The sequence below is a fragment of the Mus musculus genome, chromosome 11 (assembly GCF_000001635.26).
Source record: "Mus musculus strain C57BL/6J chromosome 11, GRCm38.p6 C57BL/6J".
NCBI lineage: Eukaryota > Metazoa > Chordata > Mammalia > Rodentia > Muridae > Mus > Mus musculus.
In genome coordinates, this window is record NC_000077.6 from 53763273 (window position 1) to 53782745 (window position 19473).

Below are 19473 nucleotides of genomic sequence, written 5' to 3' on the forward strand. Positions count from 1 at the left end.
GAATGGACAAGAAGGACGGGGGAGGGGATTATTAAGAGCAGGAGTTCAGCTAGAGGCTTGCCAGCTTCAGCTATCCCAGGTGATTGATGGTCTGCACAGAGAAGTTTAGCACGTAGCCCCAGGCCACACAGCTTATAGATGCTGAGCTAGGTGCAAACTTCTGGCGGAAGGGGAAGGCTGGGTGGTGGGGAGAAAAAAATGCTCTGCCTCTTGGCAGGTGACTGCCTGGCACGGGTGGGGCAGGCCTGGCGTGCATGCGTGGGAGAATATAGGCGTGGGGTTAGAATGGAGGCAGCCACCTGGGCGGCCCAGCTGGGAGGCTCTGTGGTTCTCCGCCTGCCCGCTTCCCTCCCTTTCCAGGAAGCTAGCCAGAGCGGAGCCTGCAACTCACCCCCAAGTCGGGGCGGATCAGGAATGTGGAAGTTGGCCCAAAGGGCCTGGTTGCCCACTCTCCTCCAATCACGCACACCCGGCACCCGAGTGCATCACGTGGAGAAGAGGGGGGCCCACCCCAAGGCCAAGGCAGGCGAGGGAGGCTGATGTAGGGTGGGGGTGGTGTCTCCACTACCCCGCAGGATCAGCCACAGTGAAGTGGAGCTGCTCTCATCCAGCCCTGCCCTGGGTCACGGCCTCCTGGTCTGGCCTCACAGTCTCCTCGGCTCGGCTCTCCAGGCCCCACAGGGCGGATGGGAACTGAGGCCTCTTTCCTCCCAACGCTGTGTTTATAAGAAATGAAACTCCGCAGCGGGCCCCAGTGGCAGCCCACACGGTCACACGCACACTCCCGCGGGCGGGGGAGGGGCGATGAGTTCCGGAGCGGCTCTGACACCACCACCGGGCGTCCTGTGTGACTTCAGCCTGTTGGGTCCCAGGGCAGAACCTTGTGCTTTCCCAGTCAGCTGCTGCATCCCACTCGCCTCGTTTTGGATTTAAAATAAATACATAAATAAAAATAACGGTACAAAGTTTATTCTGCTGTGTCATACAGTGTGAGTGCCAGAGCTGGGAGCAGGGAGGGGTTGATCTCGTGCCCAGGCAATTCCCCAGAATCAAACTTCGGACTAACTGAGCAGAAGTTCAATTCCCATTTATTGAATAAGTTAAGATTTCTTTTCTGCCCAGGCTTCTCACAGTCACGGTGGTGGGACCAGGAGTCTCATGTCAGGCTTTGTGTTGGATGCTTTGATGTCTGACTTGTGTCTTTATTTTTAGACAGGGTCTAGGTAGCCCAGGGTGACCCTGAGCTGCCAATCCTCCGGCCTCTATTTTTCCAGTGTTGGAATTACAAGTGGGCACATTTGTCTCATCAGGTTTATGCTATACTGGGGGTCTACCCTAGGATTTCATGCACGCCAGGCATGCCCTCTACTAATTGAGATAGGCTCCCCATGAAGAAGTTTGCAGGGAAAATGGAGCTCGCCTGCCTGCTAGGAGAGTCTGAGCATTTCAAGGAGCCCTGCCTCTGGACCACAGGGGTCTGGAAGCCCTGCCAAGAGCTTGTCTGCTTTGGGGGCAGTCAAAAACCTAATTCGAGTCTCACTGGGTCCTGTCAATACCTGGGATTTCTGAGAGCATTTCCGATCTCACACCTGTCTGTCAGCACAAGCACAGGCTGCCAAAGGAATGTCTGAGTACAGAGAACCGCCATCAGATGAGGGAACAGCCATTTAGCAAGGATTTGTAGTGCCTTCCAGGTGCCAGGTATCTGCTGGTGAACATGGGGACCTTAGGCTGGCCTTGGTAACCAAGGAGGGAGGTGTCAGGGGAAAGGATTTGGTATACCAGAGAAGAGGGTAGAGGGTCCTACAGAGTGTTTGTATATGACTTTGTCACCAGCCCTATCTCCTGTGCTCCAGGCTGGCCTGGATCTTACTGATCTTACTGTATAGCTAAGGATGACTTTTTAACTTCCCATTCTAATGTCCTTGCTTCCCGCACAGCGGGGGGGGGGGGGGGGGGGGGAGGTGGTGGGGACTGGGATTACCGTGCCTGGAGTTCCTGGTGCTGGGGATAGAACCAAGGATGACTTTTTAACTTCCCATTCTAATGTCCTTGCTTCCCGCACAGGGGGGGGGGGGGGGGGGGTGCCTGGAGTTCCTGGTGCTGGGGATAGAACCAGAGCTTTGTGCAAGCTACACTACCCAGGCACTCTGTCAATTGAGATATGTCCCCAGGTCACCCCCCCCCCCCCCCGCATTATGATCACAAAAGTCACATTCAAGGAGACCCTGCTAGTGCCTCTGGAAGTCCAAAGAACCTCAGGGCCCAACACTGAGAAGCTGCGCAGCACACTAACCCGAACTGAGCCAGGGGACTTTGGGGAGGCACCCTATGGGTGCTCCTGAGTAGGACGGGCAGCTACTCTCTTTAGCTCTAACTCCAGCCTTGGGGTGTGAGGCACCTGCTAGATAGACTCTTACAGAGAAAGGTAGCCTGTGTTCCCCCGACTCAGGAGGCAATAAGAATGGAGAGATAAGACACAGAGCTGAGGCCTGAGGGCAAAGGTGTGTGTGTGTGGTGTGTGTGTGTGTGTGTGTGTGTGTGTGTGTGTGTGTGTGTGCAGGGTCGTTCTGATTGGTTGCTTTGAGGGTACTCATTGAAACTGGGCATTTTGTTCTGAGGGTTCGTTTGTTTGTTGAGACAGGGTTTCTCTGTGTAGCCCTGGCTGTCCTGGAACTCACTCTGTAGACCAGGCTGACCTCGAACTCAGACATCTGCCTGCCTCTGCCTCCCAAGTGCTGGGATTAAAGGTGTTGTTCTGAGTTTTTAAGGGGTAGAAATGGAAGCCAAGTGTGGGGGTGCACTTCTGCAACTCCAGCACTTGGGAGGTGGAGGCAGGAAGATCAGGAATTTAATGCCATCCTAAGTAGACTAGACAATGCCTCAGCAGGTAAAAGCACTTGCTCCGACCAACTGATCTTTGTTCTCTGGAGCCCATGTAAAAGCCATAGGTGGAAGTGGAAGATCAATGTTCTCTGGCTTACACATGTGCCCTGTGGCACGTATACCATCATATATGAACATGCTGACACACAAAAATAGTAAGTTAACACATTTTTAAAAGGACAACCTGGGGGCTGGTGAGATGGCTCAGCGGGTAAGAGCACCCGACTGCTCTTCCGAAGGTCCAGAGTTCAAATCCCAGCAACCACATGGTGGCTCACAACCACCCGTAATGAGATCTGACTCCCGTTTCTGGAGTGTCTGAAGACAGCTACAGTGTACTTACATATAATAAATAAATAAATCTAAAAAAAAAAAAAAAAAAAAGGACAACCTGGGTTACATGAGACATTGTTTTCAAACAAAAAGAGGGGGCAGGTAGAAGTGGAAGTTAGTTAGGAGGAAGAAGTATTCCCGCGTATGGGGGAAATGGGGGAAATGGGGTGGGGAGGACAGAGTTCAGAACCCAGAAACACAGGGGAAGGCTTGTTGATACCTTTTAGTTGAGGAGTGTTTAATGGTTTGGGAAGGGCTTTGATAGTTTACCTGATTTCACAGGGAAAAACTACAAGAAATTTGATTATGAATCTCCCTGGCTATGGCTCATGAGTTAGACATGATTCATGGATTAGAAGGAGAGCTACTGCTGAGCGGCAGCAAGACAGGTTCTGTGAGGACAGAAAGAAGGAAACAAAACATCAAGGGAAAAGCTGATTGGTTAATGCTCGGGCGGTTCAGGTGCAGAGGGGACTCCCTCGCCGCGTGCTAACTCATGGGGACTTAAAACTCCTGTGTTTAGGAAAACTTGGTTTGGTTTAAGATCTGCGTGTTCCTTTCACATTTCAATTAATAATGTAGAACTTAGCACGAGTGACTCCATTTTGGTTTGGTCTATTGGAGCCTAGGACAGGAGCTCCGTCTAAAATAGTGGCCTCTGATATTTTGGTTTACCAATCTTCTCTCAACAATTAGGGGAGATGGGTAGAGATTATTTCTGGTTTATAGTTAATTGAGGACCAGAGAGAATAATAATTTCATTCCTTAAAAAAAAAAAAATTTACTTTTAAGAGTTGAGTGTAGATGCCTAGGGAGGCCAGAAAAGGGCATCAGATTTCCAGGAGCTAACATCACAGATGGTTGTGAGAAGCCCAGTGTGGGTGTTGAGAGTCCACTCAGGTCATCTGCAAGAGCAGCGAGTTGCTTCTTTCTCATTGTGCTTTTCCCCAGCCCCAGGGGAACGCCAAAAGCACAAGATACCAACCAAGCTTTCAGACTCAGCGCTACAGCCTGTGTTCCCCGCTTTTCTAAGAACAACTGAGGGAGCGGGAAGTGGGGTGGGAAGACAGAGGGTTTGAGCCTAGCTGAAGATGTAGCTCAGTTGGCATAGCGCTTGCCCAGCGTGTACAAAGCCTGGGTTCCACCCCCAATGCCAAAAATTCCCAATGAAGCGGTGCATACTTGCATGCTCAACATTTGATAGGTTAAAAGCAAGTTCAGAACTCAAGGTCGGCCTGGGATATGGTGAGCTGTCTCAAAAAAAAAAAAATTAGAAACTGGCTGGGTGGTGTGGTACATGCCTATAATCTCAGCGCTTGGGTGGTAGACACAGATGGAGCTCTATAAGTTTGAGAGTACCCTGGTCTACAAAGCTCTAGGACAGTCAAGGCTACATAGAGAAACCCTGCCTAGACCCTCCCTCCCCCCCCAAAAAAAAACCATAGCCCTATACCCAATCATAGGCATATTATTTATAATTTTAAATCAAGTACCAGGCAAGATGGTGGTACCGACTTGTAATCCCAGCATTAGGAAATAGAAGCAGGAAGATGAGTTGTTTAAGGCTAACCCAGGCTACAGAAGACCCTCTTCCAAAAATAAATAAATAAATAAAAATAAATAAATAAATAAATAAATTTTAAAAAAGGAGAACCCCTAAAGTCAAAGTGGGAAAAACCTCGCATAGAACATTTAAAAGATGAAAATGGTCAGTTTCACTGTTAAATCGTAGCAGTGAGGGTGGGACAGGGACATCTCCTAAGCAGAAGACTGTTAGTGTGTGTGTAGAGACTTTGCTCACAGTGTTGTCTCTATTGGGAAAAGGTGGAAATAACCTAAATGTCCTACAACAGGGTATTTATCTATCGGGTAAATTTTTATTTATCCTTATGACAGAAAACAGGTACCCATCACTAACAAGGCTGCATATGGACATTCCAGGACACAGGCTGACTTTCATTATGTATACCCACACAGTTATTTTGATGTAATTTGTAGTCTCTGGTTGCTTTCAGTAGGGTCTCTGTGGGCTTCAAGAGTTACAAAGTTTCTCTCCCTAATCTCATTTTGAATTTTCCATTGGCTGGTCAGAGTGTCTCCACAGAGCAAGTATACATCTGTTGCACAGAGAGCAGGTGTCAGATTCAGAGTCATGTGATCAGAAGGCCCTGGTCTCTAGTGATTCTCTTAATTTGCGACTTCAAATACCTCCGTATTTATTCTAGAGTCTCAATTCCTCCTTCCAAATCCTCCTGCCACCTTGAATCTCCTAGCTCGTCTATGAGGCAGTGACGTTACAGGTACAATCGTCCATTGATGTGTGTATTACAGCTTGCAACATTCAAACTGGGTGCTGTCCTAGACGGACAGCTAGGGTGAGGAAGGTGACACAAGAGAATGACACGGTAGAGGACTGATGTACTTGTGAGTCAGAAGCTGCGAGGAAGCGAATGAAGAAGCCTGAGGGGCCAGAGTTCGGAGATGGAACATGTATACACTAGCCCAGCCGCTAAGAGAAAGAACAAACTGGCAAGGTTTACTCGTGAACACCAGTTAACCCGCTGCCCTTGCCATCCCCTTGGGACCTGGGTCCCCCCTTAGCCACAATTTCCCTATGCTGCCCAGAACTTCTCCAGAGCCAGGCTTTGGGGACTCAGAAATGACTTCAAGACTATCAGAGAGGAACTCTCTCCCTAGGGCTACGTCGAGGATGGAGAGCTGAAGTAGGTGTCATAGAAGGAACCACGGCCACTTCGGAATTTTATCCACTTCTTTGGTGTTAGGTAGTCCCAAGGAATAAGGGTCGCCTTGGTCACCGCTAGCTAGAACCTCGTGTGGCACAGGAAAGCACACCCGCATCTTGTGCCCATGTAAGCAAACACATCATCTCTCCCCATAAGGACAAGGTGTTCCCCCATCACTTCAGACTAGCAAGTGAGCTATTGACATTTTATGGTTACGGAGTCCTTGAGTCCTTCAACGGCTGGCCCTGCAGAGTCCAGGCTGGGAGTTCCTACTGCCCCGTATTTCCAAGTTAGGCCTTCTGCCTCAATTTCCCAGAGCAGCCAAGTGGCAAGTAAGGCGGTACAGGGACATAATCTCTCCCTTCTTGACACTTCATTACCAGACTGATTTTGAGGGTGATTTAGTCCCGGGGACCCTTCTGGAGAGGGAATCAGGTGTTCTAGAGACATAGGGAGTTAGGTGTCTCCCGTGGAGAAGGGGAAGACCATCATAGGAGCCAGCAGGCTGGGAGTCTGCAGAAAGAGGGGGACGGTCTCGGCTTTCCAAGACAGGCAAGGGGGCAGGGGAGTGGAGTGGAGCAAGGGGCGGGCCCGCGGTAGCCCCGGGGCGGTGGCGCGGGCCCGAGGGGGTGGGGAGCACAGCTGCCTTGTACTTCCCCTTCGCCGCTTAGCTCTACAACAGCCTGATTTCCCCGAAATGATGAGGCCGAGTGGGCCAATGGGCGCGCAGGAGCGGCGCGGCGGGGGCGTGGCCGAGTCCGGGCCGGGGAATCCCGCTAAGTGTTTAGATTTCTTCGCGGCGCCGCGGACTCGCCAGTGCGCACCACTCCTTCGTCGAGGTAGGACGTGCTTTCACAGTCTAAGCCGAACCGAACCGAACCGAACCGAACCGAACCGGGCCGAGTTGCGCCGAGGTCAGCCGAGGTGGCCAGAGGGACCCCAGCATCTCGGGCATCTTTCGCTTCGTGCGCGCATCGCGTACCTACACCGCAACTCCGTGCCTCGCTCTCCGGCACCCTCTGCGAATCGCTCCTGCAGCAAAGGTGAGCTCGCCGGAGCTGCGCGGGCACCGACGGGTGCCGTGGAACAAAAGGCGCACGGGACACCAGGAAGTGGGGGCCAGAGACACCCTGGGTCGCGGTGGCGCGCTGGCTCGGGAGGGCGCTGCAAGCGGGCGGGAGGCGGGCCGCGGCGTGCACCGCCCTCTGGCCGCGCTCGGCGGTCTGCGTGCGCGGAGCCGCTGCGGGGCCTCTTGGTAGCCCAGAGTGGCCGTCGCGCGCACCCGCGAGCAGCGCCGGGGGACTCGGATGTCCGCCTGCGCGCACTTTTGGCGGTCGCAGCTTGGCTCCCAGCTCTTGCTTTCGGACGCGCAGTGTTCGGTGCAGAGGTTGGCTCGCTGCCTTGACTGGCTGGACCGGGTCGTGAACTACTGGGCTTTCGGGAGGAGGTGCCACAGGTGTTGCTTGCGCCACTTCTCTTAACAGCAGGGGAAACCAGGCCGGAAGGGGTTGCGCCCCAGCCTGTATGTTGTGGGCACTGGCTGTCAAGAGGGGACATAGACTGGATTGGAGTGGGTGGGTAGAAGTGCCCGAGATGGAGGTTGACTTGCTTGCTTGCACAGCCTGGAAGGTGCAGGGCTGGGGGTGACAAGCAAAAGTAGTCCCTTCCTTCTTCCAAAGATTGAATTTTGAGAGAAAAGTTCTGTCATTGAGATGTCTGTCTTTTGGCTTTTTTTTTTTTTTTGCACATATATCCTGCAACCATCCATCCATCCAGACTTGCTTGGTTGTTTATTCCTGAGACTGACTGGGAGAGACTGAAAAGAATGGGCAGGTGGCTTTGCCCATGATGCTGGAGAGTTTCATTCTACTTCAGGGTCCCTAATCTATGACCTGGGTACCTGGCTGATGGCAGGAGAGTGGGGGAGGGTAATGACCTGGGTGTGAGGACAGGAGAAGGTAATTGAGCGAGCGGCCTTGGGTGGAGCAGGGCAGTGCCCAGGGTTGTTTAACAGACTCCAAACACAGGCCTCTGTCTTTTCCCTCCAGCCACCATGCCAATCACTCGAATGCGGATGAGACCCTGGCTAGAGATGCAGATTAATTCCAACCAAATCCCAGGGCTGATCTGGATCAATAAAGTGAGTGTTATCCTGCGTATTCCTGCCACTGTTTAATGCATGTTCTCTTGGGGCGCCAAATTTCATGAGTGAACGTTAAGAGAGCAGGAAAATGTATTTCCCAGTGGGTGCTGCATGCCAGAACGTGCAAGGTCTGACTTCTGCCTCCTGCTTCTTCCTTCCTGAAGCTGTGGCCAGCTCACCCTCCTAGTGGTACAGTCCTCAGCACCAAAACTTCTCAGCTTCTGCAGAGCCTGGGTTCCTCTCTCTTCCAAGAGAAACACTGTATACATAAGTCTTACATGGCTCCAGTTGGATAGACAAGACAGACAGAAAAGCAGTCGATAGTGGTTAGGAACGGGACTAGTTACGTAGGAGACCCAAGAAGCCACAGCTGGCATGCATGGCAGTATAGCAGCAGCAGTAGCATTGGTGATAATTAATATGTGCTTGGCACCTTTTTTGATATGTTACCAAATTGTGCATTTTAACCGGCATAGTAATCCTGTGAGATGGGTCTCGCGTAAGGAAACTGAGGCACTTTAAGGTAGATTACAAAGTCATGTAAAAAGTGTGAAACCCAAGACCAACTTGAACCAACTTGATTGAAATAGTATACAGTTAACCAGCAGTAACAAGAGTGGTGGTGGTAAGAGCCTCCTGGATCTTGGGGCTGGTGAGCTTGCTCAGCAGGTAAAGGCACCACCTTCCAGTGAGCCTGAAGGCCTAACTTTGATCCCTAGAGTCCTCTCATGGTAGGAGGTTGGCCTCTGACCTGTACATAAGTGCCCTGGCTTGTATCTCTCTCTCCTCTCTCTCTCTCTCTTTCTCTCTCTCTCTCTCTCTCTCTCACACACACACTCACAATACACGCATAAAAATTTAAAAAACAGAACTAAAAAAAAACTTAACTCATGGTGGCTGTTGTTCCCATACATACTTTTTATTAAAAACAAACAGTCCCCCACCCACCCACCCCCACACATACACAAACCTTTTCTCTTTATGTCTTACCTAAGGGGAGAAGAGTAGGGCAATATTACATAGGCAGCCCTCACCCAGGTCTGGTTCAGGGATCCCTTGGGAGTATGAGCAGGAGCCTATCTATGTAGGAGTCACTGTGCCAGGCGTCCTGAGGAGACTCTAAAGCAAGAAGGTCCCATGTTCCAATGCTCGGTAGCCAGAGAGAAGCATCCAAGGCCTGCCAGGCCAGGGCTGAGAAGGGGGTGCTGCTTAGGTTCTCAGCACATCCACAGTGTGGGGCAGGGGTGTCTTTGAGCTTCTGGTGCTGTGGCTCATCAGAACCTAAGCCCCCTACTGCCCTTCCTAAAAGATGCAGAGTGCCCTGTTACAGGCAGCCAAGACGGGTCAATCCAGGCCAGATGTCGGGGTAAAAAGGGGAAGTCAGCCTTTTCCCATACTTGGGGGCTGCGCATCCTCGGTCGCACTCTGAGCTGACTCGGTCTTCTATGTACACTGTTCAGGAAGAGATGATCTTCCAGATTCCATGGAAGCACGCTGCTAAGCACGGCTGGGACATCAACAAGGATGCCTGTCTGTTCCGGAGCTGGGCCATTCACACAGGTGGGCAGGGTGGGGGAGGGGGCAGAGGAGAGACAGGGGGAGACATACACTACCATCAGTGTTCTGGGTGGCCTCTGAGCTCCCTGACACAGCATGCAGAATTACTGGAGCAGGGGGGTGAGATGCACCTATGTTTTTCTAGGACAGAATCATTGTTCTAGCAAGTTCTCAGAGGATTTATAAAGGCAAAAAAAAAAAAATGTTAGAAAGCATGTGTGCTTTAAGGAGTCTGTATAGAATACAGTTCCTAGAAAAAACAGTTGTGAGTCAGGGTACCAAGAGACTTCCATCTTCCTTTCTCAAGGTCCTTGACCTAAGCCCCATCTGGTTGGTGGCCTCCTTTCTTCCCTTCAGGAGTCAGGCCCTCATTCCAATTCAGACCTGTTAGTAACTGTCCTCGGGGCCGGCGCTGTGCCCACTTGTACTGCAGAAACATCAGATAAGGCCTCAGTCCCAGTAGTCTCTGGCTGCTGAGAACCTAAGCAGGGAGACTGTTGAGGTCCAAGTCAGCGCAGTTATGGGGGACGGAGACTCAAGTGAGCCCATTTGAGTCCTTCACAGTCTGCTGGATGTCTAAGCCAACTCTGGGCATGTGAGAAGCCCCAGGGCCCGTTGACAGTTGGTTTTTGCTAGTATGGATGTCTGGGGTTCCCTTGCCTTTCTTCTCCCAGCCCAGGGAGCAGCTGCTGTATGCATTTTTACTCTTCCGTCCTGTAGGCCGATACAAAGCAGGAGAAAAAGAGCCAGATCCCAAGACATGGAAGGCAAACTTCCGTTGTGCCATGAACTCCCTGCCAGACATCGAGGAAGTGAAGGATCAGAGTAGGAACAAGGGCAGCTCTGCTGTGCGGGTGTACCGGATGCTGCCACCCCTCACCAGGAACCAGAGGAAAGGTAGCCAAGGGCACTGGGTCCTCGGGAGGAAGGGGAGGGAAGACGGGCAGAAGGAAGACCAGCTGCCCCTCACACAGCCTGTTCTTCCCACAGAGAGAAAGTCCAAGTCCAGCCGAGACACTAAGAGCAAAACCAAGAGGAAGGTGAGTGGCTCTAGGCAGCCCAGCCTGTAGGTAGGGTGGGCAGTGAGTAAGTGCCACAGCAAACCTAAGCTGTCTCCTCTTTGTAGCTGTGTGGAGATGTTAGCCCGGACACTTTCTCTGATGGACTCAGCAGCTCTACCCTACCTGATGACCACAGCAGTTACACCACTCAGGGCTACCTGGGTCAGGACTTGGATATGGAAAGGGACATAACTCCAGGTGAGGTGGCCACTTTGGCAAGGGTGCGTTTAGATGCCAAGAGGCATCGCACGAACCTATCAGGGAGGAGTAAGGGGTGGAGGGGCCGATGAATTGCAGACTAAGAACACATCCCGTCCTGACCTGCACTTTCTGCTGTACTCTCTCCCAGCACTGTCACCGTGTGTCGTCAGCAGCAGTCTCTCTGAGTGGCATATGCAGATGGACATTATACCAGATAGCACCACTGATCTGTATAACCTACAGGTGTCACCCATGCCTTCCACCTCCGAAGGTTTGTACTTGGGGCCCTGGCCTGTCTTGTCTCGAGAGGGGGAATGGAGTCTGCTTAGAGATCTATGTGTCAAATTGGGCGTTGGTATCCACCTTTAACCTCAGCACTAGGAAGCAGGCAGGCAGGCGGGCCAGCCTTGTCTACATAGTGAGTTCTAGAACAGCTGGGCCTACACAGAGAAACCATCACGGGGAGAGGGCGAAGAAACCTCTGTGCTTTTGAGCTGATAGAGCCGGGCACTGTTTTACCCCTGCAGCAAGAAAGCAAGTTCCTGGGGCACAGGAGACCGCAGGGGACCGGCCAGAGCTCTCATGTGCTCCAGGCCAAGAGGGGGGGAATTGGGCCACAACTTGGTCAAAGGTGGCTAGTGCTCCTGGCTTCCCTGCACTCGGGTTGTCTGAGGGTGAGGAAGGAAGTGAAGGGGTGGGAGGGATACAGCCTCCCTCCATGGTTGGGGAGGGTGAGTCATGAGGCAGTGTCCTGTTCTGGGATCTCCAGGGCAGGCAGGTGCTGGTTAGGAGGCTTGGGGAGGTGGTGTGAAGCTGCAGGCAAGCAGACATGGCCAACCTCTGCCTCTCCTCACAGCCGCAACAGACGAGGATGAGGAAGGGAAGATAGCCGAAGACCTTATGAAGGTAAATCCCCTTTGCATATTACATCCGGGAGGAGACCGCAAGCTAGGGACAGCTTCCGGGTCGCTTTGGGCAGGTGCTGTTACCTGTAGTTACACAAGTAGCCCTCCCTCCTTCGTGTGTTGTGGGGGGACTGCTACCTCAGCAAGTGAGAAGCCTAGTCTCTCACGGGCCATCTTGAAGCAAGCCTCAGGGTCTCAGACGGCTCTGAGTCAGCCCTCGTGAGCGCTGTGTCCTCCGCCCCAGCATACCCAGCCCATCAAGTTTGGGAGATGCACATCTGGGAGATGCACATCAGGTTTCAATAATCAGCTTTGGGGATCTGTACTAGGATGACTTTAGGAGGAAAAAAAACAAAATAAGAAACCCTCTGGTTTTTTTCTTAGCAAGTTCTTTTGTGGTTTACTTTTTCAGCTGCAGTTTTCAAAGTGACCATAAATGTTTTTAAGGTAGTTTTATCCCGAGTCTGGCCCATGAGCACAGAACTTTTGAAATGTGTGCCTAGTTGCTTGTCTCTGGCTTTTCTGGCTTGTTATGCTAACCTTGGCTTTAAGCTGCCCTGCCAGTTCCTGTGTCCTCCCCCAGTAGAGGGGACTCATGCAGGTTCTGTGCCAGAGGGGGACAGCGACACACAGGAGGGGCGGGGGCCAGCAGGGCCCAGGTCGCTTTGTGCTCCCCTCCCTAGACAGTTTTGCATATTGTTACCCATAAACAGTCAAGGTTATGATCCTGCTTGGGAAGGGTTAGGTCACCCAAGGGAAGGGCCACAGGGTGAGTGCACTGGCAGGCAGCTGATGGCTTCATGCTCTCTCCCCAGCTCTTTGAACAGTCTGAGTGGCAGCCGACACACATCGATGGCAAGGGATACTTGCTCAATGAGCCAGGGACCCAGCTCTCTTCTGTCTATGGAGACTTCAGCTGCAAAGAGGAACCAGAGATTGACAGCCCTCGAGGTAAGAGGCTTCTAGGTCCTTCTGGGTTCTGGGAGAAGGGGGAAGCTGTTGGAGGCAGAGCCAGAGCCAGATTAAAGCATCCCAGCATGCCTTTTAAACCAGGCCAACAGGTACAGCATGAAGTGAGAATTCCTAGCTGCCCCTGTGCTGGGGCTGGTCTATAGAAGAGATGGAGTTGCTGTGGGCTGTGGACAGCTGGGTGAGAGTCACATACCCTTCCTTACTTATACAGCCTTTTTCTTTTTTGGTCATCTTCTAGGGGACATTGGGATAGGCATACAACATGTCTTCACGGAGATGAAGAATATGGACTCCATCATGTGGATGGACAGCCTGCTGGGCAACTCTGTGAGGCTGCCGCCCTCTATTCAGGCCATTCCTTGTGCACCATAGTTTGGGTCTCTGACCCGTTCTTGCCCTCCTGAGTGAGTTAGGCCTTGGCATCATGGTGGCTGTGATACAAAAAAAGCTAGACTCCTGTGGGCCCCTTGACACATGGCAAAGCATAGTCCCACTGCAAACAGGGGACCATCCTCCTTGGGTCAGTGGGCTCTCAGGGCTTAGGAGGCAGAGTCTGAGTTTTCTTGTGAGGTGAAGCTGGCCCTGACTCCTAGGAAGATGGATTGGGGGGTCTGAGGTGTAAGGCAGAGGCCATGGACAGGAGTCATCTTCTAGCTTTTTAAAAGCCTTGTTGCATAGAGAGGGTCTTATCGCTGGGCTGGCCCTGAGGGGAATAGACCAGCGCCCACAGAAGAGCATAGCACTGGCCCTAGAGCTGGCTCTGTACTAGGAGACAATTGCACTAAATGAGTCCTATTCCCAAAGAACTGCTGCCCTTCCCAACCGAGCCCTGGGATGGTTCCCAAGCCAGTGAAATGTGAAGGGAAAAAAAATGGGGTCCTGTGAAGGTTGGCTCCCTTAGCCTCAGAGGGAATCTGCCTCACTACCTGCTCCAGCTGTGGGGCTCAGGAAAAAAAAATGGCACTTTCTCTGTGGACTTTGCCACATTTCTGATCAGAGGTGTACACTAACATTTCTCCCCAGTCTAGGCCTTTGCATTTATTTATATAGTGCCTTGCCTGGTGCCTGCTGTCTCCTCAGGCCTTGGCAGTCCTCAGCAGGCCCAGGGAAAAGGGGGGTTGTGAGCGCCTTGGCGTGACTCTTGACTATCTATTAGAAACGCCACCTAACTGCTAAATGGTGTTTGGTCATGTGGTGGACCTGTGTAAATATGTATATTTGTCTTTTTATAAAAATTTAAGTTGTTTACAGCGTGTGGCTTTTTATTTAGAAATCAGAATTGGTCTTACTTTTTAAGGAAACCTCCTGATGGGAGTCTTTTGCTGGCTTTCTGCCTGGGCTTCAGCTGAGCATTGACATGCGTCGATCACGAATCTTTCCAGTTATGGTCAAGAAGAAGATGGCAGGAGGAGGGGGCGTCATGCCACAGGGACATGCTCATTTATACTCATTTGCCACGGAAGGGAGTTTTTATTTTAATTTTTCACTTCATGTGCCTGAATGTATGTCTATGTAAGGGTGTCAGATCCTCTGGAAATTGAGTCACAGACAGCTGTAAGCTGCCATGTGGTGCTGAAAATTGAATTTGGATCCTCAGGGAGAGCAGCCAGTGTGCTCTTCACTGCTGAGCCATCTCTCCGGCTGGGTTTTTGGTTTTGTTGTTTGTTTGTTTTTGAGACAGCGCCCCACAGTGTATCCGTGGCTTTCCTGGAACTCACTGTGTAGACCAGGCTGGCCTCAAACTCAAAGAGCTCTGCCTGCCTCTGAGTTTGTATGTGTAGGTCAGAGGTCAACAACTCCTAGAGGTTGGTTCTTTAACTTTGTAGGTCTTCCGGCCGGCTTGGGAGTTGATTTTGAACTCTTGGGGCCCAGTTGTCTGTCAGCCTGTGACACATTCAGCCTGTTGGTTCTGTTGAGCAAACAGGAACCATTTCAAACAACAGACAATTGGTGTGACACTGACCATTTAGACAACAGTGCAGGCAATGTCCCCAGGGCCTGCTGTGCTGCTGGTCTTGCTGGGTACTGACACTCGTCAAGCCTGAGAACTGAGTAGCTGAAAATGTGTCCAGAGATACATTCAGGAACTTGATGTTTAATTTCAAGAAAAGTTTGAATCGCCCCAGGTGACTGTGGTTTGGACTCACCTGGAAACGGTTTGGGGCTGAATGACTGAAGGACAGGACGGAATGAAGGACTGATTGCTGGCTAGTTCACGCCTACCTGCTTATTTTAGATGTTAATTCTGAGCGCTGAATACCAACCCCACAGCATACATTATACATGCACATAGGACGATCAGAGGGCTACTTCCTTTGGTGTCTTATTCCTCGGGTACTTTATGGTTTTGTGTTTGAGATGGTCTCTGGCCTGGACTGTCACCGGGTAGCCTGTCCCTAACTGGCTGAGCTCCAGGGGTCCGTTTCCCTGATTCCCGCGTTGCAGTTACTGGGAATCACTGTCACCTGCACCACCACACCTGACTTTATAAGGGCTCTGGGGCTTGAACTCTCAGGCCTGCACACTTCAAAGCAAGTGCTTTACAGACTGAGCCAACACCCCCCACACTGCCCCTCCCCCACTCCCATGCCCTTGTGCTGAAGTAAAAACCAACAGTTCTTTAAGACAAGGCCCTACTCCTGTAAGTACCTGAGGTGCAAGGTCTCGGGACTTCTGTAAGACTGTAAGAGTAGTCACTGTTCTTTTGTTTTGTTTTTTGAGACAGGGATTCTCTGTGTAGCCCTGGCTGTCCAGGAACTCATTCTATATAGACCAGGCTGGCCTCGAACTCAGAAATCCACCTGCCTCTACCTTCGGAGTGCTGATATTAAAGGCATGTGCCACCACTGGATGTGGTCATCCTTAATTGTCATCATGCTGTGTGAGTGGCAGGTGGGTTCCTGCTGGGTGACCATCCTGTATGAGGGTGGGGGTGGGGTCCTTAATTGCAGGAAGATCACCTCCTTAGTTCTTTGATGACCTATTCCTTGCTAAGAACTAGATTTGAGGTGGTTAGACTCATGAGGCATCTATGGAGTTTCCTAGTGGGTGACTTTCTAAGTCATGGTGGGTAGGAGTGAGTAGTGTGAAGCCAGCTGGACTGGAGGAACCCAATCTACCACAGACAGACCACTTCTGACTTTAATCTCCTTCAATTTGATCCCCAATGGAGAGTAGGCAGTTGTGATACATGGAAGTCCCAAGCAGCAGGGGAAGTCTCATGCTCTAATAAGCAAAGCTTATCAATTATCAGAAACGTGCAATGGATCAAAGGCATTCTGCTATCAGCTCCCAACCTCCAGGACCAAGATGGAGTCCAAAGCTCCTCTTATGGATAGAGCCATGGGATGTCCAGAGAGGGATCAAACCTCCCAGGGCAGCTAGATCCTAGGGACCAACCAAACCTTGAGGATCATCACGATTAGTAAGAGTGGTCGCACCCTAGATTTCAGCCCTTGCCTGGAAGATGAGCACTGTAAAATAAGACTGCTCAAATAAAGGTGGCAGCTGGAGCCTGGAATGGTGCAATATGAGTATAAATTGAGCCTAATTTAGGCCTACAATAATTCTAAGAACTTTACAGTGCTTCTGAGGGCTGTTCCTAAAAGTTTCTGTCTAACCACTAATGGATACTCTTGGCTGAGCAACTGGAAGGTCACTGAAGGATGAATTTTCTTGGGGTTATGATGATAATGATAGCTATCAAGGACCACTCTCCAATGGGGTTAACTGATAAAAAGGTGGGGTTCATAGGAAAAGCCCCACTTTTGCCAGCTCAGGTGAGGCAGTTGTAGAGTCTATACTGGATTTTACGTGGTTATGGCTGGTGGCCCAAATTCATAGATATTTGGGGGCATTTCTGCTGAGTCACTGGGGTTCCTCCTTGCCTTATTCCAAAGGTATCACTTTAGCTGAGGTGGCTTGTTTATTCACTTCTTGGAAGCAAGCCAGAGACAATGTATCAGCTTCTAACATCTGTCTGTGCCCTGGCTCAAAGGATAAGAAATTTCTCACCGGGCAGTGGTGGTGCACACCTTTAATCTCAGCACTTGGGAGGTAGAGGCAGGCAGATTTCTGAGTTCAAGGCCAGCCTGGTCTACAGAGTGAGTTCCAGGACAGCCAGGGCTACACAGAGAAACCCTGTCTCCAAAAACAAAACAAAACAACAAAAAAAGATTTCTCAAGTTTCTCTCAAAGCCTCTCGTGAGGCCAGTGGCTGAGAGCTGAGACCCTGGGGAAGGCTTGGTAGGAGGTGGAGCCCCTTTCCACTGGAAGCAAAGCATTCTTGTTGGGGCCAGGCCTTGCCCAACAGGTCAGATCCAAAACTCTACTCCTGTACAGGGGAGGGCAGTGTGCAGGTCCATGAGTGTGCCGGGACTGTCCTGTTAGAACTCAGCAGGAAGCCTTTGCTTGTGTCATATGCTGTTTCTTAACCCATGTGAATTGGTCAGATCCCTGCCTCGCTGTCCCAGAGGCAGGAGGCCTGGGTGGGAATGAGCTGGGGCATACCTTATCTCAGGGCTCCCTGGGGGACTAATCTGAGGCCTCACTGGCTGGCCTTGTAGTTTCCCTAGCTCCAAGGAGCTCCTAAGAGACTTATTTCTGCTTTTACTTTATTTTAGTCTTTTTTTTTTTAAGACAGGGTCTCTCTCTCTCTCTCTCTCTCTATATATATATATATATGTATATATATATATATATATATATATATATGTCTGGCTGTCCTAGAACTCAATATGTAGACTAAACTGACCTTAAACTCCCAGAGATCTATCTACTTGTCTCTGCTTCCCAAGTACTGGGATTAAAGTATGCCCAGCAGTTGCTGTTCCTCCTCAGGAGATTTCAAAAGCCCCTAATTCTGGCAGTGAGGTCTGTGATGTCTACAGTTAGAGTTTCCTTTCAATTGGGGAGATGCTGGAATCATGAGGTAATGCATGAATATCAAGTGGAAATGACAAGAGGCAGACATCTACCTGCCAACCATCTACCAGGAGAACTGAATCAACAGCGAGGGCTCAGCTGGACTACATTTAGGTGGACATGACAACACAGCCCAGCCCCACATACACAAGCACACATGCACATACCTCTCCCCACCACCAATCACTTGCTCACAAACCAGAAATCGATGTTCAACAAGGCTAAGGGGCTCGCCCAAGATGACTTAGCTAATCATTATGGAGGCTGGCTTCTAAACCACCTCTGTCCATGCCCAGAACCCAGTCTGGTTCCATCCACAGTATCATGGTTTCTGCAAGAAGGAAACAGAGAATAGCTGGGGACCCCATGCCAAGAAGGTATTTGGGACTCTTGAGCTGTGGCCACACCCTCCGACACCCTGGAGTCTAGGGTCTAGACAGTTGTCTGTACTTCCCTGGGGCCCCAGTGGCAAGAAGCTTGGCCTTCAAGAGAAGCAATGCTTTATTTACCTGGGCCTAGGAAGCTGCCTGGTGTTTCAAGGGCTAGGGCCCCAGGGAGCAGAGATACAGACAAGGCTTGTAACTTGACCTCAGAGCAGGGGGCAGCTTGGTTGTAGGTGTTTGCTCCAGAGGACTCTGGCCTGCCAGGGCTTAGCTCCAGGCTTCAAAGCATACTTTGTTAGCCATGTTTCTGTCTGAGCAAAGTGACCAGTTCTGCTCTAAACCAAGTCCATCTGGGAGGCGGAGGCAAGCAGATCTTTCTGAGTTCTGGCATACATAATGAGTTCTAGGCCTGCCAACATGCCAGCCTGCCAGGGCTATAGAGAGAGACCGTGCCTCAAACAAACAAAGCAACAACAAAACCCCACCATGAACAAAGCAAGAAGTTCTGGCATGTTGACCACAACAGGCCAATGTTAGGCTGCGGTTGGGGATGCAGACCCCACCTGTGGGAGGTAGAGCGTCATTGTCATAGCTGGGGACCCGTGGTTCCCTTCCAACTCTTTTAGCTAGCTTACTGGAATATAGAGGGGAGCCGCATGTTTCGTGACAGCCAGAGCAAAGACTGGATGGAGCCTGGCAGTCCTTTGCATGAGGATTGCAGGAGGAGGACTGTGAGGAGGGCAGGAAGGAAGGCCTGAAGGGGTGGTCCAGTTTCCCACGGCCGTTCATCAGCACTCTGGTGCTGGAGAGCACTGAACAGCCGGACACAGATGCTGAGCCCAGGAGAGCCCATGCTCCCAGCTGGCGGAGTCAGCTTTAGGTCACTTGGGAGGATCCTATTCTCAGTCTCTGCCCATTCTAAGAGGTGTCATGTGGGTCCTCATAGACAAAGTGTTAGCCCTCTCCTGTGTGCCTAGGTGGTCCATGGAGAGCTGAATTCTATTGGACTGGAAACTCCCCGGGGACAAATGTCTCCTCTCTACATTCTCACAGTGCTTCGACCCCAACTTACATTTGAGCACCCATGTCCTTGGCATGTACTTTGCTGAGCTTGCCTGGACCCTAAGTTTCAAGAGAGCAGCTGTGGGATCGGGGTACCTGTGAGTGACTAGGCCTGCCTCTGCAGTAGAGTCCTGACCAACCAGCAATCAAAGGTGAAGGTTTGGGGACAAGGGCCACTGTGTGTATGACAGATGTAGCACAGTCTGCCTGTGTTCCCAGCGGGACTGAAGTTGGAAAGTCATTCTTTTTTTTTTTTTTTTTTTTAAAGATTTATTTATTTATTATATGTAAGTACACTGTAGC

The 19473-nt window shown here is 51.0% G+C and overlaps 1 protein-coding gene and 1 non-coding gene across 4 annotated transcripts; one reads left to right on the forward strand and one right to left on the reverse strand.

Annotated features, from left to right (window-relative positions):
* Positions 1-324: 324 nt before the first annotated feature.
* On the reverse strand, positions 325-382 carry Mir7671 (microRNA 7671). The gene has a single exon (NR_106131.1). It is a non-coding gene; the product is annotated as a microRNA 7671 (primary transcript).
* A 6359-nt stretch (positions 383-6741) lies between these two features.
* Irf1 (interferon regulatory factor 1) lies at positions 6742-15102 on the forward strand. Of its 3 annotated transcripts, none has more exon segments than NM_001159393.1 (10): positions 6742-7006; positions 8012-8103; positions 9567-9666; positions 10384-10560; positions 10654-10703; positions 10790-10922; positions 11074-11196; positions 11782-11831; positions 12646-12781; positions 14100-15102. In NM_001159393.1, coding segments are annotated over 9 exon segments (915 nt in total). In that variant the 5' UTR covers positions 6742-7006; positions 8012-8016; the 3' UTR covers positions 14159-15102.
* The last annotated feature ends 4371 nt before the right edge of the window (positions 15103-19473 follow it).